Consider the following 26,042-nt stretch of genomic DNA (forward strand, 5'->3'; position numbering starts at 1 on the left):
TTAGCAATGAAATTAAAAGGAGAAAAATGCCCAGGGAAGCAGAAATAGATTTTCCTGCTCTCCTACGTCTAAAGAACACAATGAGATAACAAAACACAAACACTAGTAGATGGCAGAAGCTATTTACCTAAATCAGGATTGAAGCTAGGAGGCATAGCTTAGGCACTCGGTCCAGATCCCAGGCATTTGAAACTCCAAGTTGCAGAATCAATTTTAATCTTAAAAACCAAACTTCTTCGAAATTCCATTCTGTAAAAGTGAGATTGGCTACTATTCAGTTTTATTCGCTTCTTAAAGAAAAGTCAGAATGTTCCTACCACTGTGTTGATAAGCAAAGGTAACATTGCCTCCATCAGGGGCTTTTTCTCTTTTATTTATGTCTCTGCCTTTTATGTTAAGGGATTCTTTTTAATGTCTAATGATCCTGGGATGCTCATTGAAACTTAGTAGGATATAAATCTGAGATTCAAGCAAAGAAAAATAGCTCCAGTTTCTATTTTTAAATACTTCTTCACTTCACTCTCGACTAAGCCTGACAGCCCAGAATTTCATGTTATTTATTCAATATCTTCAGAAAAATAGTCTTTTTTCCACAAAAGTGGTTGGAAAGGAGTGGACACCTGACTATTCCAGGTGAAATGGGAAATCTGAGAGTATAACCGCACTTTATTCAATTGTACTTTGTGTTTTCTGTATAAAGTCTCCTACTCCTACCCTCTCTCTGATCTTCTGAGGTACCAGGTATCCTCCTTACTGAGACTTTTGGTGCACCTTCGTTTCTGTTGGCATTTGCCTCTGTGGGCCCTTAGAATTTGTCTTTCTTCAGTTCATTTAAGTCAGTCACCACTTGTTCATTCACTTGCATTTTCCAAAACATCTCCCATGCTGTTATCCTTTGCCTGTTCTATGTGTCCTTTGGGGTTCATAACTTTTAAAAACAATTTTACTCTCATTTCACTAGGTACTCAGAAAGGAACAGAGAAGTATGTTTCCAATTCACCATACTTAATTATCAGTCTAGCTTTCACTGATATTTCAGAGCAATCACAAGGTGCCCAGGGGCAGAGTTCCCATCTGTCTTGTTCACGTCTCTATATTTCTCTAATATATGGTGAATACTCATTAAGTGTGTTCATCAAGTGAAAGGGAGAAATAGGAAGAAACTGAAAAACTGGCATGAAAGGACAAAAATTTAGCATTTCACCACAGGGGGGCAGTGTCTCTATTCATAGCTAACCTTCAAGGTTAGCTCAAAACCCCGGGAAAACATCTGATAAGAGATCCGATTGGCTGATATCTGGAACAGAGATTTAAATTTCATGGTAGTGTTTTCAGTGTCACTCTAAGCTCAAGGGAGTTTCTTGAAGCAAAAAAAAAAAAAAAAACCATTCAGGAAATAATTCTTTGCTGATAAGGATGCTCCTTGAACGTTTATTAATAATCTTGTGGATGCAGCTGACATGTGAGTCTTGGGAGTTTCTGACTCTTCCTTAGCGAATTCTAAAGGGGAGGAAATTCTGTGAGAACAGGTGAGGCTTTATCGGAGACTATGAAAAGAGGACTACAGAAGGAAAAAAGCTAGAGAAGGAGGAAGGAAAGGAAAGACATGGATGCAGGGCTGGGAAGTTTGGGGATAGAGCGTCCAACACAGCTCTGAAAAAGGTGATCTAAAGATAACCTTAACCACGTTCTTTTCTCTTTCTAAACAGGGGTCAGTGGTCAACAGCTGAATCAGAGTCCTCAGTCATTGTCTGTCCAGGAAAGAGAGGATGTCTCCATGAACTGCACTTCTTCAAGCACATTTAACACCTTTCTATGGTACAAGCAGGACCCTGGGGAAGGTCCTGTCCTCTTGATGGCCTTATTTAAGCCTGGTGAATTGACCTCAAATGGGAGACTGTCTGCTCAGTTTGGTATAACCAGAAAGGACAGCTTCCTGAATATCTCAGCGTCCGTGCCTAGTGATGTAGGCACCTACTTCTGTGCCGGGCAACACAGTGCTCCCCAAGCACCTGCAGCCTGTACTCAAACTTGCAGCTGGAACTCCAGTCTCTATGCTGTCTTCAGATCTTAGTCCTCTTGGCACGAAATGTGATTATGCATGCCACCTTTGCCCCTGTCATTCCATTACTACAAACTCTCCTTTATCCAAGGATTCGTCCTCCAAAGATTGTGCTCTTTGCTTGATAAACTTGCCCCTCTGAATTCATTTTTAGTGTATGTAACAGATTTTCTTAGTTATTTCTGCCATGATATGAGGAGAATTGATCAATACACAAATACAGTAGAAGATTTTAGTAAGTTTCTCTTTTAAAATGGATGATATCAATAAAGTAAAAATGAGAGTCCAGAAATAAATCCATAAATCTATAGCCAATTCATTGCAACAAGACCATTCAATGGGAAAAGAATAGTCTTTTCAACAAGTGACGCTGGGACCACTGGACAGCCACCATTTGATCTCTACCTCACACATGTACAAAAGTTAACTCAAATGGATTAAAGACCTAAATGTAAGATCTAGAAGTACAAACACTTAGATGAAAACATAGTTGTAAATCTTGGTGACCTTGAACTATGCAACAATCTCTTACATACAACACCAAAAAAAGCAACCAAAGGAAAAATAGATAAATTGGGCTTTATCAAAATTAAAATCTTTGTGCATCAAAATTCACAAAATTTTCCACAAAGGAAAATGAAAAGATAACCCACATAATAGAAGAATATATTTGCAAGTCAAGTATATCTGATAAGGATTTAATATCAAGAATATATATTTTAAACTCTTACAACTTACCAATAAGATAAATGCCAATTTTAAAACGGTCAAATGATTTAAACCGTCATTGCTCCAAAGAAGACACACAAATGGTCAAAAAGTATGTAAAAAGATGCTCAACATTATTATTCATTGGGAAAATGCAAATTAAACTGAAATGAGCTGCCACGTCACACCCACTAGGATGTTCATAATTTTTTAATAAGGAAGAAGAAAATAGAGAAATGGAAGATTCTAAGTGTTGGTAAGGATGGGGGAAATTGGAATCATCATCCACCGCTGGTAGGAATGTAAAATAGTACAGACATATTAGAAAATAGTTTGGCAGTTTCTCAAATGACTAAACACAGAGTTACCATTTGACCCAGCAATTACAGTCCTAGATATCTAATTAAGAGGTCGAACATGTGATTTATTTCATTGGACAGAACCACATCATATGGCCAGCACTAATTGCAAGGGAGGTTGAGAAAGGGAACATTTAATTTGTCTAGCCTCTAAAAAAGAGATGAGCATGAAAGATATCGATTGCGGATAAGTGTTGGTTTAACTAGCCAAAAACATCTGCCACATCATACAAGGTCCTCATTCCCCAGAAGAGACTCTGATGATACATCTTGATATTCTTATTACTGTTATTATCCTAACAGCATGTGCCAAAGGAAGCTGAAGTCTGTTAAGAGCTCTACAGAGCTGTTCAAATGTAGTATTGGTTTTGCTCCAAAAAATACACTGTAGGTTTTCTTCCTTGCAAATGTTCTGCGGGAAATCAGTATCTCTCAAGAGGCATCAGCTGATGTTTCAGAGGAAAGATGGTCCACTGCCCCTGACAGTGATATGGGCAGTTCCAGGCAGTTCTTAAAGCTAGCCGCTTTAATGTCTCACAGAGATCATCATGTTCTTAAACGTCAATACGGAATTCACTTCCCTCTCCCTAAGAAGCAGTCCCCTGAAGACCCAGCACAATATTTCCATGGGTCCCACAAGTGCATATGACATAGCCCTCAAAATCCTAGGAATGTTTTAATTGAGGTAATACTTTTACAGCTATTTATAGGATCTCCAGTACTATTCTTTTCTCAGGAACTTAAAAAATGGGTATTAGCTAACCATGGATAACCATGTTTTCTTCTCCCTTCCCCATTCCTGTTCAGCTGTGTGTAGGCAAATCTACCATCCCAACTTTCTCGGTGTTGAAGCCATGGTTTATTTTATAGCAGGCTTTCTATTTTATGTTATTTTTAACTTTTATTTCAGGTTCAGGAGTACATATGCAAGCTTGTTATGTAGGTAACCTGCATGCCACGGGGGTTTGGTGTACGGATTATTTCGTCACCCAGGTAATAAGGACAGTACCTGATAGGTTTTTCAATACTCACCTTCCTCCCACCCTTCATCCTTAAGAAAGCCTGGGTGTCTGTTGTTCCCTTCTTTGTGTCCATGTGTACTCAATGTTTAGCTCCCACATATAAGTGAGAACATGTGATATTTGGTTTTCTTTCCTGTGTTAATTTGTTTAGAATAATGGCCTTCAGCTCCATCCATGTTGCTGCAAAGGACACGATCTCATTCTTTCTCATGGTTGTGTAGCATTCCATGGTGTATATGTATCACATTTTCTTCATCCAGTCTACCATTGTTGGGCATTTAGGTTGACTCCGTGTTTCGTTAATGTGAATAATGCTGCGATGAACATAGGTGTGCATGTGTCTTTCTGGTAGAAAATTTATATTCCTTTAGGTTTATACCCAATAATGAGATTGCTGGGTCAAATAATAATTCTACAGAAGGCTTTCAAATTGTGGGCTAGTATTGAAGGTAAAGATTGCTTTATTCATTTCTGTATGCTCCTCTGTTCCTGGCACAAACAAGACAGTCAATTAAAAATGTTTACATGAGAGGCCAGGCTCAGTGACTCACACCTGTAATCCCAGCACTTTGGGAGGCCAAGGCAGGCAGATCACAAGGTCAAGAGTTCAAGACCATCCTGGCCAACATGGTGAAACCCCGTCTCTATTAAAAATACAAAAAAAAAAAAAAAAATTAGCCGGGCGTGATGATGCACACCTGTAGTCCCAGCTACTTGGAAGACAGGAGAATCACTTGAATCCAGGAGGCAGAGGTTGTAGGGAGTCGAGATCACACCACTGCACTCCAGCCTGGTGACAGAGTGAGACTCTGTCTCAAAAAAAAAAAGTTATACATGAATTAAGGGGCAAGATGCTAATTAATTCTCACATCTGTGCCTCTGTGCCACCCAGAAATGCAGAAGGGGGCTTATAACCAAAAAACTGTGGGTAAAATTATCTGACCTTCATGGGGACAGTATAAACTATATTCATAAGCAGTAATAGAACATGGCATTATTTACTTTATTGTGGTGTTGTCACATCATCAATCTCTTACTTCATGTTTCCGGATTTTGTTTCTTATTTAAGATCTAGAGAATTAGGCCACATTATCATTGTCTCAAAAAAGTAGTCTTGGAAACCAAGTGATCCATCACTTCATCTCAACTGGGCAATTCAGCTTTTCTGGAACGCAAATATGTTTGTCTTCACCTTGAGATATGAACTTTCTAATTAGTAATTCTTTTTCTTAGTGATCATAAAGATGAAGCAAGAAATTACTAGTCTTCCTAGACTTGAACAATGCCTACATAGATAATATGTATTTTACTAAAAATAGACATTCCTAGACAATGACAAGAAAACTATGTAATAGCATTTATGGAATGGAATGCAACCAAATCTATACTCCAAGTATATTAGCGAAGGCCAAACTATTCTAACAAATATATACCAAACGTTCAGAGGCTTAATGAACAAAGTTTGTCTTTCTTGTGAAAATCTGGAGCAGATATTGCAGGTCAGCAGATGACTCTGTCTTACATGATCTTTGAGGAACTGAGGTTATTCTAATTTGGGGACTCTGCTATTTCTCATAGACTTACCATCATATGCAGGGTCATGGCCTGGCTATGCCAGGTTTCAGTAAGCAAGGAGATGAAAGAGTGGGTATGGAGCAGGCATGACCACTCGCTTAAGAATCCTGGACAAGAAATAATAGAATTACTGACTCCTAGGATTATGGACAGCTTTGGGTAGCCTGTCCTTTCATGGTGAAACAATTTCAGAAGTATCTACTGTCATTCATAAAACATGTGGACACTAATTTTCAGCTATTCTGCACCAGCTCACAAGATGGCGGTGTTCTATTTTGAATGACTCCCATGGGTGATTGAGTGGGAGGGATTTGAATTTAAATAGAACCAAATGACACTTTTTTAATGGTTGGCTGAATCACCAAATTGCTATTTCCCTTTTTCTGAGTGTGTGTGTCTATGTGTGTGTATGTGTGTGTGCATGCGCAGACGCCAGGGGTAGAGTGTGATGGTTCAAAAAGAAAAGGAAATGCTTAAGGTAGTGAATCACGTTTTGCCCAGGAAAACACACTTGATAATTGAAGGATGATGAAGTGTTCACAGGCTTTACTAGCGATCTTTTGGCTTCCACTGAGCTGTAAGTAGGGTTACTACAAAGGGTCAGGGGCAACCAGGAAACCTGAGGATTGATCCTCAGAAGACTAAGAGGGTAAAGTAGACTTCATTCTGACTTATTGTCTGGGAGCCCTATGGTTCTAACGGTGAATAATAATCACATTTTTCTACACAGGGGTGAGCAGTGAAGACAAGGTGATGCAAAACCCTCTATCTCTGGTTGTCCACGAGGGAGACACTGTAACTCTCAACTGCAGTTATGAAGTGGTTAACTTTCGAAGCCTACTGTGGTACAAGCAGGAAAAGAAAGCTCCCATATTTCTATTTACGCTAACTTCAAGTGGAATTGAAAAGAAGTCAGGAAGACTAAGTAGCATATTAGACAAGAAAGACCTTTTCAGCATCCTGAACATCACAGCCACCCAGACCAGAGACTCGGCTGTCTACCTCTGTGCTGTGGAGGCACAGTGCTCCCTAGTCACCTGCAGCCTGTACTCAAATTCTACAGCTGAAGCTCTGCAACTGTAAGATGGAGAACTTGCTATATTGAGCAAGCCCTCAAAAATAAACTATAAGGAAAAGCAGTTATTGGTCAAGATCCTTGTGCCCATGTTGACAACTACTTTTGCAGTTTACTGAATCCTAACTCAGAGTCATATTATTGCATTCACTCCCTTCTCTGTGAGTTTTCTATGGGATTCAGCATAGCTAATATTTCTAGAAGGTCACTCAGGATACTAACTCCATTGCCACACCTTTATGCCCTGTGATAGAAAGCAAACCCTTTTACCAGGATTGTACAGGCAACTGATATGTGCGCTACACATTAGGGAATCTGCCTAACAGCTATGGATGTTTTAGCTTCCTTCCCAGAACAGATACATTTGTAGGTAAAGTTCTGCCTATAACATTTTTTACTGGACCTACTGGCAAAGAACAAAGGGTAAGACCAAGCAGGTATCATTACTTGATTAAAACAAAAGCTTTGCATTCTCAATTGCATTATTCTTACTCACTATCTTCATTCTAGGATTGTTGCCTATTCTGGGTACTTCATTAAAGTGGTGATAGAATTTTTTCAAGATATTACACATTAATTTGTATATTAGACCCTTAAGTAGCCTACCAAAAGAAACAAGTTGGCTGAAGTAAGTTATGTGAAGCTAACATAAACTTAGCCTACTTATGTTGTGATACACTCTTTCAATGAATTATGTAATCATATATATGGTATTTACAAAGAGCTTGCAATGGAAGCTACTGTTTATTGAAAGCAAGTATTATGTGCCTTGTATTTTGCAAATATCACCTCATTGAATTATCAAAATAACTCTGATGGATCATCAATATTACTTTCTGTTAACACATTAGGAAATGCAGACTCAGAAAGATTAAGTCCCCGTCCCCATCCCCTACCCCAGACAAATACCTATAACAGAATCTGAAATCAGGTCTACCTGACTCCAAACTATACTTTCTCTATGACATGCCCCCAATGTTAAACACCACCGAGGAAAAAATTTACCCACAGTGTGACCACAATTACGTACAAAAAAATGTACACGCAATACTGAAATAGCGTGTTTAACATGTAAATAAAATAGCATTTACAATAACATGTGAATAAAGTAACTCCAAATGTTTGAAACAGTATTAGTTATCTCCGAATACTGGACTTAATACTGTTCATTGTTTTGCTCCTTTATAATATTCTTTATTTTTCAAATTATCTACTATGAACTCAATACTATTATTATTTCAGAAAGAAAAATATACATTTTGGCTGGGCGCAGTGGCTCAAGCCTGTAATCCCAGCACTTTGGGAGGCTGAGACGGGTGGGTCACGAGGTCAGGAGATCGAGACCATCCTGGCTAACATGGTGAAACCTCGTCTCTACTAAAAATACAAAAAACTAGCCGGGGGAGGTGGCGGGCACCTGTAGTCCCAGCTACTCGGGAGGCTGAGGCAGGAGAATGGCCTAAACCTGGGAGGCGGAGCTTGCAGTGAGCTGAGATCCGGCCACTGTACTCCAGCCTGGGCAGCAGAGCAAGACTCCGTCTCAAAAAAAAAAAAAAAAAAAAAGGGCCGGGCACCGTGGATCAAGCCTGTAATCCCAGCACTTTGGGAGGCTGAGACGGGCGGATCACGAGGTCAGGAGATCGAGACCATCCTGGCTAATCCGGTGAAACCCCGTCTCTACTAAAAATACAAAAAACTAGCCGGGTGAGGTGGCGGGCGCCTGTAGTCCCAGCTACTCAGGAGGCTGAGGCAGGAGAATGGCGTAAACCCGGGAGGCAGAGCTTGCAGTGAGCTGAGATCCGGCCACTGCACTCCAGCCTGGGCGACAGAGCCAGACTCCGTCTCAAAAATAAATAAATAAATAAATAAATAAATAAATAAATAAAAAGATGGCCGAATAGGAACAGCTCCAGTCTCCAACTCCCAGCACGAGAGACACAGAAGACAGGTGATTTCTGCATTTTCAACTGAGGTACTGGGTTTATCTCACTAGGGAGTGCCTGACAATCAGTGCTGGTCAGCTGCTGCAGCCCGACTAGCCAGAACTGAAGCAGGGTGAGGCATCGCCTTGCCTGGGAAGCGCAAGGGGGAAGGGAATCCCTTTCCTAGCCAGGGGAACTGAGACACACAACACCTGGAAAATCGGGTAACTCCCACCCCAATACTGCGCTCTACCAAAGATCTTAGCAAATGGGTACACCAGGAGACTATATCCCACACCCGGCCGGGAGGGTCCCACACCCACAGAGCCTCCCTCATTGCTGGCACAGCAGTTTGTGATCTTGTGGCAAGGCAGCAGCGAGGCTGGGGGAGGGGCGCCCACCATTGCTGAGGCTTAAGTAGAAAAACAAAGCAGCTGGGAAGCTCGAACTGGGTGGAGCTCACAGCAGCTCAAGGAGTTCTGCCTGTCTCTGTGGACTCCACCTCTGGGGACAGGACACAGCTAAACAACAACAACAACAACAAAAAGCAGCTGAAACCTCTGCAGATGCAAACGACTCTGTCTGACGGCTTTGAAGTGAGCAGTGGATCTCCCAACACAGAGGTTGAGATCTGAGAACGGACAGACCCCCTGTTCAAATGGGTCCCTGACCCCTGAGTAGCCTAACTGGGAGACATCCCCTCCTAGGGGCAGACCGACACCTCACACCTCACATGGTGGAGTACACCCCTGAGAGGAAGTTTCCATAGCAAGAATCAGACAGGTACACTCGCTGTTCAGCAATATTCTATCTTCTGCAGCCTCTGCTGCTGATACCCAGGCAAACAGGGTCTGGAGTGGACCTCAAGCAATCTCCAACAGACCTACAGCTGAGGGTCCTGACTGTTAGAAGGAAAACTAACAAACAGGAAGGACACCCACACCAAAACCCCATCAGTATGTCACCATCATCAAAGATCAGAGGCAGATAAAACCACAAAGATGGGGAAAAAGCAGGGCAGAAAAACTGGAAATTCAAAAAATAAGAGTGCATCGCCCCCTGCAAAGGAACGCAGCTCATCGCCAGCAACAGATCAAAGCTGGACAGAGAATGACTTTGATGAGATGAGAGAAGAAGGCTCCAGTCCATCAAACTTCTCAGAGCTAAAGGAGGAATTACGTACCCAGCGCAAAGAAACTAAAAATCTTGAAAAAAGAGTGGAAGAATTGATAACTAGAATAATTAATGCAGAGAAGGCCATAAACGAACTGACAGAGATGAAAACCATGACACGAGAAATACGTGACAAATGCACAAGCTTCCGACTCCATCAACTGGAAGAAAGAGTAACCGACTCCATCAACTGGAAGAAAGAGTATCAGCAATTGAAGATCAAATGAATGAAATGAAGCGAGAAGAGAAATCTAAAGAAAAAAGAAAAAAAAGAAATGAACAAAGCCTGCAAGAAGTATGGGATTATGTAAAAAGACCAAATCTACGTCTGATTGGGGTGCCTGAAAGTGAGGGGGAAAATGGAACCAAGTTGGAAAACACTCTTCAGGATATCATCCAGGAGAACTTCCCCAACCTAGTAGGGCAGGACAACATTCAAATTCAGGAAATACAGAGAACGCCACAAAGATACTCCTCAAGAAGAGCAACTCCAAGACACATAATTGCCAGATTCACCAAAGTTGAAATGAAGGAAAAAATCTTAAAGGCAGCCAGAGAGAAAGGTCGGGTTACCCACAAAGGGAAGCCCATCAGACTAACAGCAGATCTCTCAGCAGAAAATCTACAAGCCAGAAGAGAGTGGGGGCCAATATTCAACATTCTTAAAGAAAAGAATTTTCAACCCAGAATTTCATATCCAGCCAAACTAAGTTTCATAAGTGAAGGAGAAATAAAATCCTTTACAGATAAGCAAATGCTTAGAGATTTTGTCACCACCAGGCCTGCCTTACAAGAGACCCTGAAGGAAGCACTAAACATGGAAAGGAACAACCGGTACCAGCCATTGCAAAAACATGCCAAAATGTAAAGACCATCGAGGCTAGGAAGAAACTGCATCAACTAACGAGCAAAATAACCAGTTAATATCATAATGGCAGGATCAAGTTCACACATAACAATATTAACCTTAAATGTAAATGGACTAAATGCTCCAATTAAAAGACACAGACTGGCAAATGGGATAAAGAGTAAAGACCCATCAGTCTGCTGTATTCAGGAGACCCATCTCACATGCAGAGACATACATAGGCTCAAAATAAAGGGATGGAGGAAGATCTACCAAGCAAATGGAGAACAAAAAAAAGCAGGGGTTGCAATCCCAGTCTCTGATAAAACGGACTTTAAACCATCAAAGATCAAAAGAGACAAAGAAGGCCATTACATAATGGTAAAGGGGATCAATTCAACAGGAAGAGCTAACTATCCTAAATATATATGCACCCAATACAGGAGCACCCAGATTCATAAAGCAAGTCCTTAAAGACTTACAAAGAGACTTAGACTCCCATACAATAATAATGGGAGACTGTCTAATGTCAACATTAGACGGATCAACGAGACAGAAAGTTAACAAGGATATCCAGGAATTGAACTCATCTCTGCAGCAAGCAGACCTAATAGACATCTATAGAACTCTCCACCCCAAATCAACAGAATATACATTCTACTCAACACCACATCACACTTATTCCAAAATTGACCACATAATTGAAAGTAAAGCACTCCTCAGCAAATGTACAAGAACAGAAATTATAACAAACTGTCTCTCAGACCACAGTGCAATCAAACTAGAACTCAGGACTAAGAAACTCAATCAAAACCACTCAACTACATGGAAACTGAATAACCTGCTCCTGAATGACTACTGGGTACATAACAAAATGAAGGCAAAAATAAAGATGTTCTTTGAAACCAATGAGAACAAAGATACAACATACCAGAATCTCTGGGACACATTTAAAGCAGTGTGTAGAAGGAAATTTATAGCACTAAATGCACACAAGAGAAAGCAGGAAAGATCTAAAATTGACACTCTAACATCACAATTAAATGAACTAGAGAAGCAAGAGCAAACACATTCAAAAGCTAGCAGAAGGCAAGAAATAACTAAGATCAGAGCAGAACTGAAGGAGATAGAGACACAAAAATCCCTCCAAAAAATCAATGAATCCAGGAGTTGCTTTTTTGAAAAGATCAACAAAATTGATAGACCGCTAGCAAGACTAATAAAGAAGAAAAGAGAGAAGAATCAAATAGATGCAATAAAAATGATAAAGGGGATATCACCACTGACCCCACAGAAATACAAACTACCATCAGAGATACTATAAACACCTCTATGCAAATAAACTAGAAAATCTAGAAGAAATGGATAATTTCCTGGACACTTACACTCTCCCAAGACTAAACCAAGAAGAAGCTGAATTCCTGAATAGACCAATAGCAGGCTCTGAAATTGAGGCAATAATTAATAGCCTACCAATGAAAAAAAGTACAGGACCAGATGGATTCACAGCTGAATTCTACCACAGGTACAAGGAGGAGCTGGTACCATTCCTTCTGAAACTATTCCAATCAATAGAAAAAGATGGAATCCTCCCTAACTCATTTTATGAGGCCAACATCATCCTGATACCAAAGCCTGGCAGAGACACAACAAAAAAAGAGAATTTTAGACCAATATCCCTGATGAACATCGATGCAAAAATCCTCAATAAAATACTGGCAAACCGGATCCAGCAGCACATCAAAAAGCTTATCCACCATGATCAAGTGGGCTTCATCCCTGGGATGCAAGGCTGGTTCAACATACACAAGTCAATCAATGTAATCCAGCATATAAACAGAACCAAAGACAAGAACCACATGATTATCTCAATAGATGCAGAAAAGGCTTTTGACAAAATTCAACAGCCCTTCATGCTAAAAACGCTCAATAAATTCGGTATTGATGGAACCTATCTCAAAATAATAAGAGCTATTTATGACAAACCCACAGCCAATAACATACTGAATGGGCAAAAACTGGAAAAATTCCCTTTGAAAACTGGCACAAGACAGGGATGCCCTCTCTCACCACTCCTATTCAACATAGTGTTGGAAGTTCTGGCTAGGGCAATCAGGCAAGAGAAAGAAATAAAAGGTATTCAGATAGGAAAAGAAGAAGTCAAATTGTCCCTGTTTGCAGATGACATGATTGTATATTTAGAAAACCCCATTGTCTCAGCCCAAAATCTCCTTAAGCTGATAAGAAACTTCAGCAAAATCTCAGGATACAAAATTAATGTGCAAAAATCACAAGCATTCTTATACACCAGTAACAGACAAACAGAGAGCCAAATCATGAATGAACTTCCATTCACAATTGCTTCAAAGAGAATGAAATACCTAGGAATCCAGCTTACTAGGGATGTAAAGGACCTCTTCAAGGAGAACTACAAACCACTGCTCAGTGAAATAAAAGAGGACACAAACAAATGGAAGAACATACCATGCTCATGGATAGAAAGAATCAATATCGTGAAAATGGCCATACTGCCCAAGGTAATTTATAGATTCACTGCCATCCCCATCAAGCTACCAATGAGTTTCTTCACAGAATTGGAAAAAAAACTGCTTTAAAGTTCATATGGAACCAAAAAAGAGCCCGCATTGCCAAGACAATCCTAAGTCAAAAGAACAAAGCTGGAGGCATCATGCTACCTGACTTCAAACTATACTACAAGGCTATAGTAACCAAAACAGCATGGTACTGGTACCAAAACAGAGATATAGACCAATGGAACAGAACAGAGTCCTCAGAAATAATACCACACATCTACAGCCATCTGATCTTTGACAAACCTCAGAAAAACAAGAAATGGGGAAAAGATTCCCTATTTAATAAATGGTGCTGGGAAAATTGGCTAGCCATAAGTAGAAAGCTGAAACTGGATCCTTTCCTTACTCCTTACATGAAAATTAATTCAAGATGGATTAGAGACTTAAATGTTAGACCTAATACCATAAAAACCCTAGAAGAAAACCTAGGTAATACCATTCAGGACATAGGCATGGCCAAGGACTTCATGTCTAAAACACCAAAAGCAATGGCAACAAAAGCCACAATTGACAAATGGGATCTAATTAAACTAAAGAGCTTCTGCACAGCAAAAGAAACTACCATCAGAGTGAACAGGCAACCTACAGAATGGGAGAACATTTTTGCAATCTACTCATCTGACAAAGGGCTAATATCCAGAACCTACAAAGAACTCAAACAAATTTACAAGAAAAAAACAACCCCATCGAAAAGTGGGCAAAGGATATGAACAGACAGTTCTCAAAAGAAGACATTCATACAGCCAACAGACACATGAAAAAATGCTCATCATCACTGGCCATCAGAGAAATGCAAATCAAAACCACAATGAGATACCATCTCACACCAGTTAGAATGGCAATCATTAAAAAGTCAGGAAACAACAGGTGCTGGAGAGGATGTGGAGAAATAGGGAACACTTTTACACTGTTGGTGGGATTGTAAACTAGTTCAACCATTATGGAAAACGGTATGGCGATTCCTCAAGGATCTAGAACTAGAAGTACCATATGACCCAGCCATCCCATTACTGGGTATATACCCAAAGGATTATAAATCATGCTGCTATAAAGACACATGCACACGTATGTTTATTGCGGCACTATTCACAATAGCAAAGACTTGGAATGAACCCAAATGTCCATCAGTGACAGACTGGATTAAGAAAATGTGGCACATATACACCATGGAATACTATGCAGCCATAAAAAAGGATGAGTTTGTGTCCTTTGTAGGGACATGGATGCAGCTGGAAACCATCATTCTCAGCAAACTATCGCAAGAACAGAAAACCAAATACCGCATGTTCTCACTCATAGGTGGGAACTGAAAAATGGAATCACTTGGACTTGGGAAGGGGAACATCACACACCAGGGCCTATCACGGGGAGGGGGGATGGGTGAGGGATTGCATTGGGAGTTATACCTGATGTAAATGACGAGTTGATGGGTGCTGACGAGTTGATGGGTGCAGCACGCCAACATGACACAGGTATACATATGTAACAAACCTGCACGTTATCCACATGTACCCTAGAACTTAAAGTATAATAAAAAAAAAAAAACGAAAGAAAAGAAAAATATACATTTTAAAATACCAAAATCCAAGTAGGCTGAGCTGTATTACATGATTATTATTTGACACTCACAGCAGCTTAATTACAATGAGGAGTAGACATGACTCTACATAGCCAAATGATACAGCATTAAAACAAGATTTTTGATTGCTAGCCCTTCAAATCACTGTAGACTAACGCTCTCTTCAACTGGGAATGTTTTAAAGTTACAAGAAGACCTATTTCTTCTGACAATTTATTTGAGTGATTGTCCTATGAGTAGAAAGCTTTATTATCCCATCTCTGTATAGGAGAGTACAGTAAAGGCCACCTGTACTTGTGAGTTCGTTAGACAATTCATGGCAAATTGAGCATGGTTTAGGTTTCACTGTCTGGGAAATGGGGAGATAGCCTGAGAAAAGGGCAGGTAAACATTCAAAGAGGAGGGGAAGAAATAGTATAAAAATTAATAGAATGTATCCTGTCATTTTTAACCTACACAGACTTCTGTCCATTTTCCTTTCTCCTCCTTTCTATCTACATCAAAACCCAGAAATCACATAGTGGATGCAAGAGGAAAATCTGACAGTCATTTATTTAAGACTAAAAAATAGAGTGGGAAACCCTATGTAAGACCCGGTGTGTCTGGCCCTGCGGTATGAAGAGTTTATGATTTAGAAGCCGTAGACTTAGCTGTCTTTGAGGGGAATGTGCAGATGGAAGGGGGAAAGTTTCTTTTTTCACTCTTTATTGTTTCCTGTCCTAATGAGAACCAAACAATTTACATCTCAAAAGATCAACCTCTCACCAAAATAACATGTATTCTAATTCTAATTCTAAGACTAAATATCCATTTGTTATAAAAGAAAAAACAAATTTAAAAAAAAAATCTGTAACCTCAACCTACAGACATTACCACTATTAACTATTTAGCATTTTGCTTTCCATTTCACCTGTATCAATGAACATGAAAAAATAAGTCTGTAGAAATGTGGGGAATTCAACTTATTTCAAACAAAGAGTGTTTCTCAAAGTCACTGCAAAAATAGGTGTTTCTGTTCCTTAAAAAAAAATCTGCCACTTTGGGAGGCCGAGACGGGTGGATCAAGAGGTCAAGAGATCGAGACCATCCTGGCTCACACGGTGAAACCCTGTCTCTACTAAAAAATACAAAAAAAAACTAGCCGGGCGAGGTGGCGGGCGCCTGTAGTCCCAGCTACTTGGGAGGCTGAGGCAAGAGAATGGTGTGAACCCGGGAGGCGGAGCTTGCAGTGAGCTGAGATCCGGCCACTGCACTCCAGCCTGGGCAACAGAGTGAGACTCTGTCTCAAAGAAAAAAAAAATTAAAAAAAAAAAAAATTTGCATGGCAGAGATCCTCCCACTTTTGACCTGTGAGTTGTGATAAAAAGCTTCCAGAAAGTTCATCTCAGTGACTTAATTATGAAATGCTACCAGTTTGAAGCAGTCACTGAATAACATGAGGTCACAGATCAGGAATCCAGAAGAAACAATGAATAGCAACTTTATCTTCACTTCACTTCTAGCACTGGCTCTCCAAGGTAACAGCCCTATCCTGCACCCAGAGTGGCCCTTCTGGAGGTGGCTGGTTTGACCTATGACTGATGAATGTTTTACATTGCAGGGTCTGGGAGAGCAGACTGGCTCGAGCCCCAGGAGACAGAAGTATCTGGAACTGAAGGGAAGACTGTGAACCTACTTTGTAACTATGGTACATCATCAGGGAGCTATTTTGATCTCTACTGGTTTCGACAGTATCCAAGCCAGGCACCAGAATACATTCTCTACAGAGCGTGGGGATATTCTGGAAAAGGAGATGCCAATTTTGCCATAGGCAAGTTTTATTCAAAGAGTACAGCAAAAGCGACAAATTTGTACATCAGAAATCTGGTTCCTGCAGACACTGCCTTATATTACTGCGTGCTGAGACACACAAAAAGAACTCTTCCTAGGGGTGTCATACAAAAACACAAGTGCACAGGAGGAAAGAGAGCGTTCGTTGTAATCACACTGATTTTTTTTTTTTTTTTTTTTTGCAAAAACATCGTTGTTAGTGGAAGACACTGGATCAGGAGAATTCTGTTTTAATAATAGCTATATATAGGAATTTGTAGGAAAATAGCTTGAGCTTTCAGAGTTTCCATTTCCTGAAATTAGATAGCAATTCTAATTTGTAAAATTTTATGAGACATGGCTTTAACAGTTGGATTAAGTGTCTAGCATGTCCTACATGCTCAGCAAATTGTAGCTATCTTTTCTTGCCGTCTCTCTCTTTTTCTCTAACTACTTTGACCTCAAAGGACCCTTCTCTCACTATCTGAGAATCTTCTATATACTCCTACTGGTAAAATAATAATAATTATTATTATAACCCTAAAAACATACATGCAAGACCTAGATAGAGAAGGCTTCTTTGCCCAGGGATCATTGGTCATTGTGCCAGGCTTTTAAAAGTGCATGCTCAGCAAATCCAACAATTAGAAGACAAAAGGATCCCGAGGCACTAGCTCCTGAGTTCGTAGACCAGGGCAGTTGTACATTTATTGTGATCTCAGCAAGAACAGGAGAGAGTTCCTCACAAGACTAAAGAGAAGAGAAAGACATTTAGCATTAGGTGGGTGGTGGGAGAGAAGACAGATAAATTCTTGGGAAGACTACAGCCATGCTCTGGTGTCAGATCTGACCTCCCTAGATGGAGACAAGAGGTCAAGTGAGGCAGTGGGTCCTCAGTCCACCTGACAGACCAGGAGGGTACCTGCCACCTCCTGCACTGGTTCAAGCTGCACTCCCAACAGAATCCTTATCAATTAATCTGGATCTGAGCAAAGCCTAGCATCTTTGTTTGGACTGGTGATAGATTAAAGGTAAAAGAGGAAGGAAGATTTAATTTAGAGCCTTATTCAATACAGTTTGCAGCAGCACTAGCACCTTACTGCTTGCAGGCCGGAAACCTCAAGGTCTAGCAGTTCACAGTGAAGCCTGCACCACACTGCCTGCTGAGTAACTGCACCAGTCACTAGGAGGGCTTGGAAATCAGACAGCAAATGAGACCTTAAACAATATGTATTAGGCCATTCTTACACGGTTATAGACAAATACCTGAGACTGTAATTTATAATGAAAAGAGGTTTAATTGGCTCATGGTTCTGCAGGCTTTATAGGAAGCATGTGCTGGCATCTGATTGGCTTCTCAGGAGGCCCCAGGAAGCTTATAATCATGGTGAAAGGCAAAGGGGGAGCAGGCATGTCACATGGCCAGAGTAGGAGCAAATGAGAGAGAGTGAGGGGGAAGATGCAACATACTTTATTTAAGCCAGATCTTGTGAGAACTCACTCACTAAAGCAAAGATGGCACCAAGCCATAAGGGATCCACCTCCATGATACACATACCTCCCCTCCAGGCCCCAGCTCTAGCATTGAGGAATACAATTCAACATGACATTTGGGTGGGGACAAATATCCAAACTACATCATTCCACTTTTGGTACCTCCTAAGTCTCATCTCCTTCTCACATTGCAAAACATAATCATACCTTCCCAATAGTCCTCCAAAGTCTTAATTAATTCCAGAATTCACTCAAAAGTCCCAAGTCTCATCTGAGATAAGTCAAGCCATTTCCACCTATGAGTCTGTAAAGTCAAAACCAAATTATTTACTCCCAAGATACAATGTGAGTATAAGTATTGGGTGAACATTCCCATTTCAAAAGGGAGAAATTGGCCAAAAGAAGGTGTAAAGGTAAACTGAGGCTGGAGCCGAACCGGGAACGAAGACACAAGGCAAATGGCAGTGAGAATAGCCTTTATTAGGACTCGCGGGCGAGGTTCCTCAGTCCAAAGGTGTGGGCTGAGGAAGTCATGCTGAGGGAGGAGGGTAGGGGCTTTTTACAGCCTGAGAGGTAGGGAAGCTGGTTGTGCAAACAGGGCCTGGGGGGTCTTGAAACTACTAGGGCAGGAGTTGAGTAAGGGTCATGAGGAAGGGGGTCTTTGGAAACTGTCAACTGAAACTGCTGTTTATGAACTTGTGGAATGCAGGTGAGCTACAGGTCATGGGGGAGTGTGGTTGCCCAGCCAGAACTCTGACACATGTAAGTCTGCGGGTGTGTGCAAGGGTGAAGGGAGTCTTTAACAAAAGGCCTGCTATGCCGAGTAACGCCGCCACGCTGGGTCTAGATTCTTGCCTAATAGAAGGGGCTACAGTTCCCATACAAGTTCAAAACCCAGCAAGGCAGCCATTAAATCTTAAAGCTCCAAAATAATCTCCTTTGACTCCATGTCTCACATCCAGGACACACTGGTTCAAGAGGTGGGCTCCCAAGGCGTTGGGCAACTCCACCTCTGTGGCTTTGCAGGGTGCCATCCTCACAGCTTCTCTCATAGGTCGTTGAGTGCCTGTGGCCTTTCCAAGCACAGGGTGCAAGCTGCCAGTGGATGTACTATTCTGGGGTCTAGAGGACAGTGACCCCTTTCCCACAGCTCTACTAGGCAGTGCTTCAGTGAGGATTCTGTGTGGGGCCTCCAACTCCTATTTTCCCTCCACACTGCCCTAGTAGAGGTTATTTGTCAGGGCTCTGCCCCTGCAGCAGTCTTCTGCCTTGCCACCCAGGCTTTCTCATACATCCTTTGAATGTAGGTAGAGGCTGCCAAGCCTCTTTCACTCTTGCATTGTGTGCGCCTGCAGGCTTAACACCACATGGAAGCTGCCTAGAGTTATGGCTTGCACCCTCCAAAGTGGCAGCCTGAGACGTACCTGAGCCCCTTTGAGTCATGGCCAGAGTGGCCAGGATGTGGGGAGCAGTGTCTTGAGGCTGTGCAGAGCAACAGAGTCCTGGGTCTGACCCCTGAAACAATTCTCTTCTCCTAGGCCTCAAGGCCTGTGATGGGAGCGGCTGCTGCAAACGTCTCTGACATGCCTTTGAAGCCTTTTCCCCATTGTCTTGGCTATTAGCATCTGGCTCTCTTTTAGTTATGCAAATATCTCTGGCAAGCATGGCTTGCTTGAATTCCTTTCCTGAAAAATCTTTTCCTTTCTCTGCCACATGGCTAGGCTACAAATTTTCCAAACTTTTACACTCTGCTTTTTAAAATATAAGTTCCAGTTTTAAATCATTTCTTTGCTACTACATCTGAGCATAGGTTATTAGAAGCAGCCAGGTCACCTCTTGAATGCTTTGCTGCTTAGAAATTGCTTCCACCATATACCCTAAATTATTACTGTCAGGCCTCTGAACCCAAGCCGAGCCATCACATCCCCTGTGACTTGCACGTCCACCCAGATGGCCTGAAGTAACTGAAGAATCACAAAAGAAGTGAAAATGTCCTGCCCTGCCTTAACTGATGACATTCTACCACAAAAGAAGTGAGTGGCCAGTCCTTGTCTTAAGTGATGATATTACCCTGTGGAAGTCCTTTTCCTGGCTCATCCTGGCTCAAAAAGCTCCCCCACTGAGCACCTTGTGACCCCCACTCCTGCCCGCCAAAGAACAACCCCCCTTTGACTGTAATTTTCCTTTACCTACCCAAATCCTATAAAACGGCCCCACTCTTATCTCCCTTCGCTGACTCTCTTTTTGGACTCAGCCCGCCTTCACCCAGATGATTAAAAAGCGTTATTGCTCACACAGCCTGTTTGGTGGTCTCTTCACACAGACGCGCATGACAGGTTTTCTTCACAGAAACCTAATATCCCAAGCAAATTTGCATATAAGACTTCTTATGCAAATTACCTCTCACTGGGCTCTGTTCTTATGGCTATTAGGCAACAAATAATAATAATAAAAATAAAAATAGCAAAAACCCCTCTCTCCTATATTTTGAAAAATTTTCAATGCAACACGATGGTCAATGTTGTTCATTTTTTCCCTCATTTTCTTTCTCTCCAACCAAAGAAGCATATCTCTATTTTAAATACTCAACAGTGGGGAATCAAACCTGATATTTGTTCTCTACTAAGGAATAAAACAGGCATACACGTGAGATAACTATAAAGAGTCAGGATATGATAAGGGGTCGGCACGCTATACCCAGAATCCCTGTTTCCAGCTCTGTGGCTGCAGCGTCCCACAACTCCAGTGCTCTGTATGAGGCTGGCTGTGCACTCAGAGCTGAGCCCTGGGCTTTGGCAGGACAAGACATGTTTTACTCAGGGAGATGAGAAGGCCTGTCAACATGTACTGCCCCGCCTGCTGTGGCCAATTGTGGCCTCCATCTTCCCCAGTAGGCAGCGATGGACTGAGGGACAAAAGACATCTGAGGTGCATCTGAAAGATGCTTTGGGCCAGGGACAGAAAAGAAGTGATAGAAACCAGGCTGTGCTTTTTATTGCTGTCAGGACAATCTTCTTAGGACATGGGGGTTTCTAAACAAGGCTTTTCAGAATCAGTTCATTGTGAGTCACAGATCAGATCTGCCCAGTTCTCTGTTGCTGTTGACATTGTTGTTTCCTCTGCAGGATTCAGTGGTACTGAAAGTGTTATTCAGTCCCAACATGGGATCTTTACACAAGAAGAGGAGTTTGTGAAATGCAAATACTTTGCAAATAACTCAACTTATTTTTTTTCTTGTTTTGGGCAGCATTCCAGTGAGGAAATATTTCACCTGATTTCTCAGAGTTTAGGAGCATTCAGGAATGCAAGGAATAGAAAATGTTCTGTGAACTTGCAAATAGCTGCCAACACTGTCATTCTCACCATCTCAGTTATGAGACCAAAAGACTCAGGAAACAGTTTCTGTGCACTCAGGACATCTATAGTAAGAGAAACAATAAAAGTTGTAGTAAAAAAATAAAAAACTCAGAGCTTGTACCCCAGACTCACCTGCCACAGGGAGGTGACAGGCCCTAAACTGAAAAGAGAGATGCACAGGCCCTAAACTGAAAAGATTTGAGCCTGTGGAGAGCATTCATGAAGTATGGACAGGAAGCAGGTAACTGCTGCAAGAAAACCCCTCTTAATCTGCATTCATTGAGCAGTGCTTTCAATCCACAGTCCTTAAATTGACTTTCTCCTTCAAATTTTAGCAGATAACAAAAGATACTTTATTTTAATCTAATTATTTCTTTTTTCCTTAACTTTTTATTTGATATATTTCAAAATATAAAATAATACTTCTTATTGCAATAAATGAAGTAATAAAAAGCTATATAAGGAAAAAGTTAATTCTCACTCATCTGCTCCCTACTGAAGTAAATAATATTAATGACCTGATAAGTGTCCTTTCCCACTATTCTTTCTGCTCATGTAAATATAAGCAAAAATCCCTCCTGGCAGAAACAAATCTGTTTTTGTTTGTTTTGTTTTGTTTTGTTTTTTGTTTTTTGAGACAGAGTCTCGCTCGGTTGCCCAGGAGTGCAGTGGCATGATCTCGGCTCACTGCAAGCTCTGCCTCCCAGGTTCACACCATTCTCCTGCCTCAGCCTCCCGAGTAGCTGGGACTACAGGTGCCCACCACCACGCCCGGCTAATTTTTTGTATTTTTAGTAGAGATGGGGTTTCACCGTGTTAGCCAGAATGGTCTTGATCTCCTGACCTCATGATCTACTCACCTTAGCCTCCCAAAGTGCTAGGATTACAGGCATGAGCCACCGCACCTAGCCACAAATCTGTGAATAAATGTGTGGCCAGTTGGAATTTTTCCTCTGAATTGCCTTTTACATCTTTGTCCATTTTTCTTTTAGGTTATTTGTTTCTCATTTAAAAATGCATGCTAGAGATGTCAAAATTTTTTTTTCATTTCTCCAGTCCATTGTTTGTCTTCTGATTTTGTTTATAGCACGTATCATGGTATCCTTTGCCTCTAAATATACTCTAACCTGTATACAGTTAAATATGCCTGTCTTCTTTACAGCTTCTGCATTTCTACCATACTTAAAAATAATACAGGTTTATATAAATATTCCCAGATTCTTAGACAACAGTTTTATTGTTTTGCTTTTTACAATAAAATCTTTCAACCATCTGGAAATTGTTTTTATATATGAAATCTATTTTCCACTATTGAAATGTCTTTGTCATATTTTGTTTCTTAAACATAATCAAATTATGTACATCCATATTAAGAACTTTACCAGTATCCAAACATTACAGAATAATGTAAGGATCACACTGGAATTGGGTGCTGGAGAAAATAATCACTAAATTCTCCAGTGCCAGTTTGAAAGGAGAAATTATTGGCCATTCCACTGGGGTGAGAAAGGCCAATAAGTTTGACTGATATTAACCAAAGAGAGATTAAAGGATGGACTAAAAGCATAAAGGGGTTGACCTCTTGGGGAAATACAAATCTTGTGCAGAGAGAGGAAGATGTTTAACATATCCTACTCATCTCCTTTCCTGTATGACCGGAGGTGCCTAGCCCAGCTTCCACCCACTCCACTAAGTTGAGGAATAGCTATCATCACTTGTCTGGAAGATAATCAGCTTCTGAACTGGCAGAGCACCTCTGGTTCTTGTGACAAAGACATAAAATGTGGGAGAAAGTAGAGAAAAATAAGGTGTGGTAGCCTGCACTTCCACCTTTTATTGAGGCAATTTTTCATGTATGTCTTGTGGTTTTGATGAATCTGTCTAGGTTTGAACCAACTCGAACCTGAACCTACCCTGCCTCCAAAGAGCTGTCATTTTGGGGAAGGCCCTAGGAGCAAGAGGCTGTGGATTGACCCATGTGTGAGCTGGAGGAGGAGGAGGAGTTTGAGCCGGAGAACAATCACCATTCCAGGAAATCATGCAGATGAAGGGCCCTGTAGCCCCCTGAAGAAACCACCAGCACATCATTGTGAGAAAGCACACATTTGGATTTCTGCCAAGAGGGAATTCATGGCCAGGCAGAGATAAGAACCAACAGGAAGGGGAAGGAACCTCTCCATCAGAACCCGGAGAAATTCACATAAGGAGACAGCATCTGAACAACCAAGAAGACAAGGCTCATCAGCCCAGGGGAGGCTGAAAGGAAAGTCCTTTATTTCTTCCACCACTCTGCCCAGCAGCTGAGGGCTGACATGGGGTGATGTCTGAAAGAATAGCACATCTACCTGTCCCTGGAGCCCCTGGAGTCTTCCTGCTGGGTGTGGGTGGAGGGTAAAGCTTTGACTCAAAAATGCTAATTAAGTTCAAAATGAATATACACATAGTTGGAACAAAACTGCTTTAGTAACTAAAAGAGAAAGGAAAACCTGTTTCCCAGCAGAAAAGAGACGATTGATAAAGCAAAGTAGAGTGTTGGCATATAGTGAAAAAAAAATGAAAACCATTTCACACTTACATTTATCTCATGACTTGAAATGCTCCAGTCAACCCGTAATATCTGGATCTCTTTGGGTATTTTCTATTAAATGTTCCACTTATTGGCTTAATCCTGCACTTACATCATATTGTTTTGTTTAGAGTAGTTTAGAGTAAGTTTTTACATAAAAAAAATCTGATCTTAATATTCCTTTTCAAAAATGCAGTTGACAATTCCTAGATATTTGTTCTCTCTTAGGCATTTCATCTTGTTCAAACAAATGGCATTCTGATTGTAACTACTGTGGACAGTTTAACATTTTAGGACATTATATTTTTCCACACAAGAAAAATCCTTTTATTTAGGTCTTATTTTAAAAGTAAATTTTGCATATTTGTTTCTTGCATATCTTCTACTTTCTTGTTTTATTTTTTGTTTTTTTGAGACAGGATCTTGCTCTGCAGCCTAGACTGGAGCGCAGTGCTACAACCATGGCTCACTGCAGCCCAGACCTCCCAGGCTCAAATGATCCTCCCATCTCAGCCTCTAAAGTAGCTGGGATTATAGGCATCTACCATGCCTGTCTAATTTTGTTTTATAGAGATGTAAGTGAGTGAAGAACATCTCACTGTGTTTCCCAAGCTGGTCTTGAACTCCTGGGCCTCAAGCAATTCTCCTGCCTTGACCTCCCAAAGTGCAGGGATTGCAGGTGTGAACCACTGCACCTGTCCAGATTTCTGCTTTTCTTATTAAATCAATTGCTAAATATTGTATCATCTGTGTTGCATTATTACCGATATTTTTCTTCATTTAGAGAAATGTATTCCATATAGGGAAAAATTACTAATTTTTAGTATTTGCTTAATAGCCAACAATTTTTGTTACTTGTTGATTTTTAGAAGTACTATGACCAAAGTGGCACATGTACATGTTTATTTTTTAAATTCCTAAATAGTACAGAAAAGTCTGTATTGCAAATCTAATTTCTTACTTCTCTCCAACTTTCAATCCTTGTCCATAAATATTTACACTTTTAACTCTGGATCTTCTAGCAGCGAGCTCCATATTTCTAAATCATATGTCTTAACTACTTCTTGCAACATAAATTTTATTTTTTTGTTTACTTATTTTTTTAGATGGAGTCTCACTCTGTCACCCAGGCTGGAGTGCAATGGCATGATCTCGGCTCACTGCAATCTCTGCCTCCCAGGTTCAAGTGATTCTCCTGCCTCAGCCTCCTGAGTAGCTGGGATTATAGGCATGTGCCACCACATCCAGCTAATTTTTGTATTTTTAGTAGAGACGGGGTTTCACCTTGATGGCCAGACTTGTCTCGAACTCCTGGCCCCAACTGATCCGCCTGCCTTGGCTGCCCAAAGTGTTGGGATTACAGGCATGAGCCACCGCACCCGGCTGCAACATGAATTACCGTGTTACCTATTGACTTTTGTTTTGTTTTTTTAAATAGACTTAATTTTTTAAAGCAATTTTAGGTTCACAGAAAAATTAAGCAGAAAGTAGAGAGTTTCCATATACTTTTAGGCCTCACACATCCACAGCCTCCCATGCTATGGACATCTTCCACCAGAGTGATACATTTGTTACATTGATGAAGCTACATTGACATATTATTATTAACCACAGTCCATAGATTACATTAGGGTTCTCTAGTGGTATTGTACATTACATGGGTCTGGACAAATATATAATGACATGTAGCCGCCATTACAGTCTCATACAGAGTTATTTCACTGCCCAAAACTTCTCTGTGCTCTGCCTATTCACTCCTCCCTCCCCCCCAGCTCCTGACAACCACTGATCTTTTTACTGTTTCCATGGTGTTGACTATTCCAAAATGTCATATAGTTAGAATCGTAACAGTATGTAGCCTTTTTAGATTGGCGTCTTTCACTTAGCAATAGGCATTTCA

The 26,042-nt window shown here is 40.9% G+C and overlaps 1 protein-coding gene and 1 gene segment (V, D, J or C); both read left to right on the forward strand.

Moving 5' to 3' along the window:
- LOC101925857 (T cell receptor alpha chain constant) overlaps positions 1-26,042 on the forward strand; it is a 487,011-nt gene that overhangs the window by 158,819 nt on the left and 302,150 nt on the right. The gene's annotated exons all lie outside the window — the stretch shown is intronic.
- LOC107130364 (T cell receptor alpha variable 36/delta variable 7-like) lies at positions 6,152-7,051 on the forward strand. The segment is given in 2 exon segments: positions 6,152-6,303; positions 6,457-7,051. Coding segments are annotated over 2 exon segments (405 nt in total).

Source organism: Macaca fascicularis, chromosome 7, assembly GCF_037993035.2.
Source record: "Macaca fascicularis isolate 582-1 chromosome 7, T2T-MFA8v1.1".
In the NCBI taxonomy this organism is placed as follows: Eukaryota; Metazoa; Chordata; class Mammalia; order Primates; family Cercopithecidae; genus Macaca; species Macaca fascicularis.